General features: G+C 31.5%; 1 protein-coding gene across 2 annotated transcripts; it reads left to right on the top strand.

Moving 5' to 3' along the window:
• Positions 1-2140: 2140 nt before the first annotated feature.
• Positions 2141-9024, top strand: LOC125056377 (cell division control protein 6 homolog). 2 transcript variants are annotated; one of them, XM_047659419.1, is made up of 8 exons: positions 2141-2378; positions 2736-2900; positions 3219-3300; positions 3553-3724; positions 4725-4891; positions 6199-6491; positions 7955-8267; positions 8695-9024. In XM_047659419.1, exons 2-8 carry the CDS (start codon positions 2747-2749, stop codon positions 8909-8911), a joined length of 1398 nt encoding a protein of 465 aa, XP_047515375.1. In that variant the 5' UTR covers positions 2141-2378; positions 2736-2746; the 3' UTR covers positions 8912-9024. The 2 variants fall into 2 exon arrangements, with proteins under 2 accessions (XP_047515375.1, XP_047515374.1); XM_047659418.1 differs by having other exon boundaries at positions 2141-2413.
• The last annotated feature ends 852 nt before the right edge of the window (positions 9025-9876 follow it).

Genomic DNA, 9876 nt, shown 5'->3' with positions numbered 1-9876 from the left:
GTCAAATTCATCTTGTGAACCAACAGATACATTTGATCCCACAGGGAGATTCAAGCCAACAAGGCCATCATCCCCCCGACTTAGATCGGGGGGCTTGTTCATACAATATTTACAGAAATTACAAAAACTTACCGACTACACGATGACACTATACACAAATATGATATAAAGATTACATATAATACAAAAATTAAAACTACCAGCTTATCCTCTGCGTTTTAACTAGTAAAATTAAATTAAATATTCAACACCGTGAAAAATACGTCTACCATGAACGAAGTTTCCCGCGCTTTTCTGCGAGAGACTTTGTGCGTTTTCCAATTACAGAGCATTATGCGACTCAGTGCCGCACAATGCCGCATAATGCTGAAGCTTAATTGGAACGTGAATTAGTTTTCAAATGCATCAGCAGAGTCAGTGTTGAAAAAAAAATGTTCTGAATAGAGTTAGCAACCTCATTAATGTATAAATAATGTGGTTAACAATAATAATTGGTTGAAAACTTTTTACGCTTATTTTAATAATCAAATTATTTCATTAACATTTTTTTTACTGAAATAAGAGAAAACCTTTAAAGAATATAAGGTTTTAACAAGCTAAATTAACAGTAAAGTATATAGTTTCATGTAAGAAGTTTACATCATTTACGTGTTGAGCAATTTTTTTAAAATGATTTCTAAAAAAATTATATACTTTTTCAAAACCATTGCAATGTTTACAAGAGTATAATCCTGTAAAATAGATTTGTTTACAGATCCGAATTTTAAAATAAAATTGTATTCATATTTTAAATGTGGAATATAAAAAAGTAACTATTTATATAGTCCTTTTCATGAAAGAAGTCCCCCAGACGCGGCGCTGCAATCCCATGACGTAATGTTGCCATTTATGAGTAAACAATTTACCTATTTTATTTACATTTAGCAGATGTAATTTATCAAATAATATTATTTTCTGCATACTTCGATGAAACAATATTTCAGTTATATAAAAAGAAAGATGAGAAAATAGGGTAGAGAAAAGCAATACAATTTTTTATTCAGAGTTTTATTGCATAATTGCCAACAATTTTTTTCGAAGTACACGCCGCTGTTATACCTTCGTTTGTAATTTTTGTTACAGTTTTCTCTGACACACCTGCAGTTAAATTATGAGTAATTAAAAATAATAGTAACTTTAAGTTTATAATGCTTATGTAATTTGTAATATATGTTTTAATTTCAGTTACCTAGTTTCATCACGTTATGTATTTATTCAATTTTGTCGCAAAAACGAATTTATATCATAAAAGTCCCATCAATACAGCAAAAAAATATTAAATGGCAACTCTAAAAAGTACCTGTTATGGCGGCAACTCTCTTCCGAACATTGTTTAGTGGTATTAAAACACCTTGATTCTTATGTTCCGCTTCACAGAACCCTTTCACCTTTAATATCATATCTCGAGCCGAACTTTTTACAACTTTTGGCATTGTAATCAATCTTTAAAATGCACTAAGCTAGTTAAAATTCACAAAAATCTACCACAACAAACGAACTTGATAACATCGACGAATGACAACATTGCCGACCTGTCAAATTTAGTTCCAAAAATCACCGCGGGACTTCTTTCATGAAAAGCACTATACCTTCATCCATACTTATATTTTTTTTTAGCAGTTTGAAATAACTTTAATTATTTTCAAAATTTACGACGAAACACATTTTTCAACAATAAATAATATTTATTAAGAAAATTTCGATAAATAACTGGTCAATTTTCTGTCACTGTGTTGGTATTTATTACGAGAAGCACGCGAGAGCATTCGCTTTGAGAGTGCTCTATTGTGCGAAGCGTTGCTGTAGTTGGAACATTCAACGTAGAGCATTATGCCGCATAATGCGCTCTAGTGCTGTAATTGGAAAACGCACGTTATGTCGCGATTAGTTTCCTTCGTTTTTTATTATTCATAAACTGTAAATAATTAAAACAGCGACATATAAAAATCTTATACCTACTTGACGCTGGCTAATGCACAAACCGTGCCAGAGCCATAAGGAAAAAAAAAAGTTACCTGTTTGTGTTTGACAATTGATCGTTTTTGACTTCTGTTAGCATACAAATTACTAGCTATGTTCTGTGTAGTATCAGTATGTACTAGGCTGATAGGCTCTCGAGTTTCGCGCCAAAAAAGTGTAAATCACCACTATTGCTTCTTGTGCTCCGTATTTTAAGTAACAATAACTGACTTTCTGGGATACCGGTATCCTTTAATAATGAACGCTTAAATAGGAAATATTGAGTATATGAAAAGTTCATTCATAATTAGACTTATCTAATATAAAGAATTAAGAAATAGGATACGACTGCCAGGTGTTAGGCAGTAGTCAGTACAAACGTAAGCATTATATATTACGTGTTGCAAAGTATTAGGTAAGTGCGTGTTTATTTAATAATATTTGCTAATTCCTGATTTTTATAAAATCTAAAAAGATTCAAAATGTTCCTAATTTTTATCAGGTTATAAAATTAAACTTCACAATTCTACATGTTTATTTACATTCGTGTCACATTGGCGACAAATACTTAATACTTTAAAATTGTTAAGAGAATATCAATTCAGATAGTCATAATAATTATATATAAAGTAATACAAATTTTATAACCTTCATTGTTCTTCATGTGTAAGTTTTACAAATATGACTACAGAAATTTAAATTTGAACTATTATAATTTGTAATAATCTTTGTTGCAGAATAATCTTAAATGGCTAGTGTACAGTCTGGAATTCCATTCCGTCAGCGTAAAAGGACTGGTATAACAGATGTTAAAAGGAAATCAAATTTAGAGAATGAAAATCTTACAAATATTAAACCACAAAAAAGACGCCTTTCAAAAACCTTAAAGGCTTATGATAATGGTAATACATTTTCTTACAATCTACTCATTTACTGTGGCTCTGGAATTACTGATGTCATATTAATATAAAACTATGTATATAAATACCAAACATTTAGTATACTAATTAAATATATAGGACTGTTATAATATTTTATTTAAGATTTGTAACAATTTTAACATTTGATGCATGGAACAATTACAATTTTGTTTGCAATATAATTATAAAAATAAAGTTATTAGTAATAATTTGATAAGCTATTAATAGCCTAAGCCTTAATATACTTTAATTGGACTGTGTTAGGTACATTGAAGTAGACGGCAATTTTTTTAATTTCAGACTGTACACCAAACAAAGTTGGCAGATTAAACAGTATTACTAATGAATTAAACCAGAGCTTTGAAGATGACACATTACTTGAGTATGTATATTCCTATATTTACCAGTATCTTTTTATATCATTATCATCTCCTGCTTCCATTTTGCTAAGAATTTTCTTAAACTAGTTATGTTGTCTTTAACAGCTTAACATATTTAAAAACTATTCATAATAATTAATTTTAGTTAATTATCCCAGTGGTCACTACTCTAAAATATTAGTATTTTTTTTATTTTTTATTATTTGTGTACAACAAGAAACATCTATATTGAGACTTACAATAATAAATTCCAGAAAGCCAATTTCACCTTTGAAGAGGTTGACTAGCCGAGAGAAAGAAATCGAATTTCTAGAGAACTTTTTGATAGATCATCTTGACAATGAGAAATCTGCATCATTATATATATCTGGACAGCCTGGTACTGGGAAGACAGCCTCTTTGTCATATATTTTACAATTAGACAAGGTGAGGAAATTTATATGTGGATCATAAAATTAACCACAAATAAATAAAATGAAATGGCAGTGGACTACACTGGGATTCCATGTTGTCAGCTAGTATCTTCATTACTTATGCATATTTGTTTACAGATTGTAGAATCTTCACTAACACTTCAACTTTAATTAACTGCTGTTAAAAATTAAGGACAGTTTCAATATAATAATAAAAAACCAGTGGTGACAAAAGGGTTTAGTCTTGGCTGTTTCCTACTGTTTCGTGATGTTTTTCTGAATAAGCAAGTAGGTGATCAGTCTTCAGTGCCTGACACACGCCGGTATCTTAGACTTATGAGAATCCTTCCTATGTTTTCCATCACTTGACGGAGCCAGTGTCAAATTCCCAAAGATAAGTACATTGGTGCATAGCTGTGATTCGAACACACGACATTGGGAGGGTCGAACGTTTAAGTCACTAGTAAAACTTTAAACAGTGTCGTTTAAGATTCTCAGTAAAGTTTAGAGTAGAGTAATTTTTTTGAACAAAGTGCTTTTTAGCAAAGATGAAAGTACTTCTAAAAGAGAATAATCGTTCGTAAAATAAAGTGTTTTTTGGTTTATATAAGCCTTAGAAGTTTTGTGGTTGAGTATGGTATGGTTTGTTGAGTATTGAAAATTGAAAATTTATTATTATTTACATTAAAAAACAAATGACAAATTATTAAATTATTATTATTTACATATTGAAATAGGTGAGCATTAGAAACACTCACTTTCAGCATCAAACCATGTACCAGATAATATCGAGTGGGTAGGTTGCTGAGCTGTTTAAATGTACATAAGTTGGGAACTCTAGACCAGTGCATTCCCATAATCGCATATAGAAATATATTTTCCTGATTACAGTTAAAATAATTTAAATATATAATAACCTTGATGACTATTATCAGTCATCATGATAATGCTATATAAAATATACATACAAATTATAATTTTGCAATTTATCAATCATAAAATGATAATTTCAGATCAAGCAAGGATTCAAACAAGTATATATCAACTGTACTATGATGAAGTCAGCTTCAAGTATTTACACACGGATATGTAATGAGCTGCATATAAAGACTTCGGGGACAACAGAGAAAGCGTGTTTGACGGCTATTGAAAAGTATTTTAACAAAAAACATAAAATGATGTAAGTCTTAGTAATAATTTATGTTAGACATTTTATATATTATTTCCTTATTAACCAATATTATTCAACAATAATATTAGTTAATATGGACTATTAATAACGTAATAATATATACTCTTTATAACGACATTCGTTACAACGAAAACTCCCTATAACGTAAAAAATAGTTAAATTTCTAATAATACATAACTTTAGAAATAGGAAAAATATTTTCACTTTTTGAATTTTGGATTTATGATAAAAAGTTACATATACATACAGGCACAGCGAGTTGCTACAAAATCTGTCTTTACAAATTTTATGTACGATGGATAGTATAGGAGATATAGCCAAAAACGTGTTTTTTGCACCCCTTTATCCCAGATGGAGCCGGGGGACAAGCACGCCAACCCCACAAACTTGAGGTTAAGCTTGTATTGTTCCATAAATAAAATTGCGTCCTCTAACAAATGTTCAGCAAATGTAACATTTCAATGGACAAAATATGTTTAAAGTCCGCCATAATAGAAAGATTATAACGTTCGTAATTCAAATATACGGCATGGATACACATCTCTGTATTTTCTTTTAATGTGTGTTGTCACGTAAAAGTACATTATTGTGTAAAAAAATTTTTATTGTATACAGTCTTACTCGACTTAAATGCATTACCTCTTAAGCCTTTTAGACTTCAGGATTCGACATAAGTAGATGCGACGTATAAAAATGGTACATACTTCAGTAACACTCGCAATTTATCTTTATTATTTACTGAGAAAATTAAGTTAAAAATGCTACAATTTCAGCCCTCCCGCTGTTGATATTTTACGTCGTATTTGAGTAACATCTAATTTATAGTTAAAATAACAATGCGGATTTCGTTGCAGAGAAGATTTTATAAAACTATTATTAATATTAATTTAAAATTGTTATTGTGAACATATTTTAATTAATTTCAAAATTAATTATTATTATTTACAGTTTATAGCACTATGTTGTGTATTTTATATGACTACAATATATAAAATAAAAATATTACATAGAGCAAATGGCGGGTATAACGCTATTAAGCGATCTCTTCCAGGCAACCCTTATATAGATATACCCAATGATGAATGATGATGCTTAAATATAAAAAGATTTGTGAGGAAGTGCAGAAGTGTTTAACTTATAATACATAAAATAATAATTAATCAGAACTTATAATTACTATAGGGACGATTATAACCACACTAATTGAAACGGTGAAATATAATACAAATAGATAGTGCTTCACATTTCAACATTGCAATTTATCGTTATAATTATTTAAAAAAAAATCTTTACAGCCTCCTAATACTAGACGAAATAGATCAACTAGACAGTAAGAGGCAATCTGTATTATACACAATATTTGAGTGGCCAGCTCAGGACTATGGGATAGTGCTTGTGGGTGTTGCGAATGCCCTAGACTTAACCGAGAGAACATTGCCTCGGTTACAAGCCAGATGCTCTTTGAGGCCACAAACATTGCACTTCGCTCCGTACACAAAGGAGCAGATAATCAATATTTTCACCGAAGTCTTGGCTAGTGAGGATCGGACTAATGTGTTTTCGGGACCGGCTTTGCAGTTGTTAGCAGGTATTATATAGACTATTTTTTTTATCCATTATTTTAGTATGTAATGAAAACGTTTTAAAGTGCCCAAGTATTTTTACACGCTTTATATTAGCTTCACCTGTATGTATGTATGTAACCGACTCCTTCGGACTCGAATTTGACCCACTTTTAACGGACAGATTCAAACTTTGCGCACCTGTCAAAGATCGATGACAATGCAATAATCCGAAAAAATAAATGAAAAAAAAATAAAAAATATTTAACTAAAAAATAAATAATAGTTAAAAAAACTAAAAAACACGCTCTTAAAGCACATCAAACTAAATCTGTGCCATATTTTTCGTCTATCGAGCAACCCACGCTTTTTCACAATAATACCAGTATTTTTTGTTCATTACCATTTTCAGCCTAAATTAGGAATTATTTTTCACTTTTTAGTTTAATGTGCTTTAAAAGCGTGTTTTTTAGTTTTTTTAAACTATTATTTATTGCTTCTAGGGTTCTGCTCACATTCTTATTATATATTTCATTTTATCGGCGCCTTTAATGACACTGTAATTATTCTTTGCTTTCATTTACTTAGCAATTGTTCTTATGTAAAAAATCGTTTTTGATGATAAAAATTATCATGAACTATGTAAAAATAAAGACCAGTGTTGGCGTAGTTGTAACAGCATGCGACTTTCATCCTTGATGTCGAGGTTATAACCCGGCCGTGCTCTAATGGACTGTCTGTCTATATGCGCATTTAAATTTCGCTCGTACGGTGAAGGAAACATGAGAAACCGCCATGCCTTAGACTCAAAAAGTCTACGGCGTATGTGATCACCTATTAGAAGAAACCAATGATTATGGCACAGATACAGAAATCCTCAGCCCAGCCTATACCTAAAACCTACCTTTTCCACCTCCGAATCTGAAGATAAAAAGTATTGTTTATTTCCAAACAAAACAAAACAAAACATCTAACTTTCACGGTCTATGACTATTAATAATGACATAAACCAATTCTGTATTTTAAATATGACACCATAAAGGGGATATTTACAATTTGCCAGTTCATCTTCGGTAGATCTTAAAATAAATAAAATAAGAAATCCTTTCGGATATATTTCATGCAATATTGTTGTGTTGTATCACGATGAAAAAATTGAAATCAAAATATTTATATTAAAGTCTTATGGCTAAATTATAGTTTTTGTTTGGAATAAAGTCCCATTTCATATATTTTTTCGTAATTGCAGTCTTCATATATATGCTTCATGCATGAACCTCTCATTGGACCTCTCTAGACGTTTCCATTGCTCTATTCCCCGCATTTTTCACCATTTATCGTCTCCTATCGCTTTAATGTCTTTCCATCTTCTCCCGTCAGTGGTCACTCCATTGTTTAACAAATTAAATTATCACGAGAAAAATTTAACTTTTAAATATTTTGAGTGTTACGCACTATTTGGGGTTGACAAAAAAATTATTGGTTTCAGCTAAAATAGCAGCCGTATCGGGCGACATGAGACGAGCTTTAGACATCGGTCGACGGGTCGTAGAACTCGCCAGACGAAATAAATTTGGAGAAAGTAAATCTGTTGACGCCATGTTAAGTGATTCCACGGTTACTGTTGAACTAAAGCAAGTGTTACAAGTACTCAATGATGTCTATGGCGGTTCGAGTAAAATTAACACAGAGGTCGGAGACCAAATGCCAATGCAACAGAAGTTAATACTCTGCAGCATCATCATGCTGAAGGGCAAGAATAAAGAAATATTGCTTGGGAAGCTGCATGATGTTTATAAAAAGTGAGTATCTTTCATTCTAGAACATGATTTTTTTTTGTAACTTTTGTCGTCTACTAATTCTTAACTGCAAGCGCATCGCGAATTTTCGTGGAAATGAAATGTTATTCCTATATTTTTATACAATAGTGAATTTTGAACACTTAGAGGGAAGTACCGAAAGCAATCGAGACTATATATCAAAAAGATCGCGCTAATTTTTAACTCTTACCCTAAGAACAGTACTGTAGAAAGGTTTAATTATAGGAAACTGTACCGGAAAGTCAAACTAACCATGGATATCTTTAGAATCAACTCCCGAGTATGTAAATACTAACACAATGCTATTATTTTTTATTATTTAAATTTGTTCTTAGAAATTTAATTTCACCTTTTGAATAAATTCTTAGATAATTTAACCCCAATAATGGAAATATTTGTGTTTGTTAAGGGTGGCCACATCTCGCAACATAGCCTCATTGGATCTCAGTGAGTTGTGTAGTGCCTGTGGGTTATTGGAATCGCGTGGGGCTTTACGAATCATCGGAACTGGTGGGGCAAGATCCCGAAAACTTAGACTTAACTGGGACGAGACCGAGTTAACCGCAGCTCTCGCTGATAAACCTCTAATGGCAGCTATATTAGCGGATAAGACTCATTTCTCGTAGTGTACGCTCATTGCGTATACGTACGTTTAGTACGTACTAATAAGCGAGCGTTCAAGTATTACGTCACGCAATTTTTGGAAATTTTTAAACCCCCCCCCCTCTCATGTAACGCGCCGTAACGTTTTTCTGTACCCAAGTATAGTAAAACGTTTCGTGACCACCTAGTGACTCTTTATACCTAAAAGTTACCATGTGGTGTAAAGTACTGGAAAGTCGAAAATAATATTAACAATAACGCGTAATTAAATCCCCGCCCCGCATCTTAACGTTTTACAAAAGGACCCCTCTCCCAAAATTCGTTACGTAATACTTGAACGCTCCCTAAGACAGTCTTATCTTTTGACTAAAATTTTGTTTGTTTCTGCGCAAGTGTTGTAATGAAAGGAGAGTGTACTTTTTTTGACAGCTCGAAATTATCGACTTCCCATTAAAATTTTATAGTTTCTTATTTGACGTTACATGTTCGTCCCGTTTAGTTGTTTCGTAAACTTGACAATGTACTATAAAAAATCTATCGTTTATTACCATTACGGTCCATTCGATTTGACGTATTGTTCAAACTAAGACCTTAGCCAGAAAGAGTGCGGCCTTCCCACGACCTGACATTTATACTATTTAAATAAAAACTGACAACTTAGCGTTCTAATGGCAAAAAAGTTCGTTACAAATATAAAATCATAAATAAAATAATCTTTATAATATTAGTAGAGATTTTTTATGATACAATTGCCGATAGGTTACAGAATTAGGATACTATTACAATAAAATAGTGTAACAACTGACTCAAGGAAGTTCCCTTAGAAAATTTATGACATTTTACAATATGATAATAATAAGCTAGTATTATGTCTTTATGTATATTTGAAAGTTAAGCTATTTATATTGCAATGTGTGTGCCTTAATAATAAATAATATCAGTACATTTTTTCGAAGTCGACGAACCATTTTATTTTACGTATTTGATT

The sequence above is a fragment of the Pieris napi genome, chromosome 15 (assembly GCF_905475465.1).
Source record: "Pieris napi chromosome 15, ilPieNapi1.2, whole genome shotgun sequence".
NCBI classification, from domain to species: Eukaryota; Metazoa; Arthropoda; class Insecta; order Lepidoptera; family Pieridae; genus Pieris; species Pieris napi.
The sequence above is the reverse complement of the archived record's forward strand: the minus strand, read 5'-3'. Positions and strand labels throughout refer to the sequence as shown.

Excerpts from the sequence above, each read along its gene's own strand:
- LOC125056377 (XM_047659419.1), top strand. The coding sequence starts at position 2,747 with ATGGCTAGTGTACAGTCTGGAATTCCATTCCGTCAGCGTAAAAGGACT. Across the intron at positions 3,725-4,724 it reads ATATTTTACAATTAGACAAG|ATCAAGCAAGGATTCAAACA; the intron begins GTGAGGAAATTT and ends TGATAATTTCAG. Across the intron at positions 4,892-6,198 it reads AACAAAAAACATAAAATGAT|CCTCCTAATACTAGACGAAA; the intron begins GTAAGTCTTAGT and ends AAATCTTTACAG.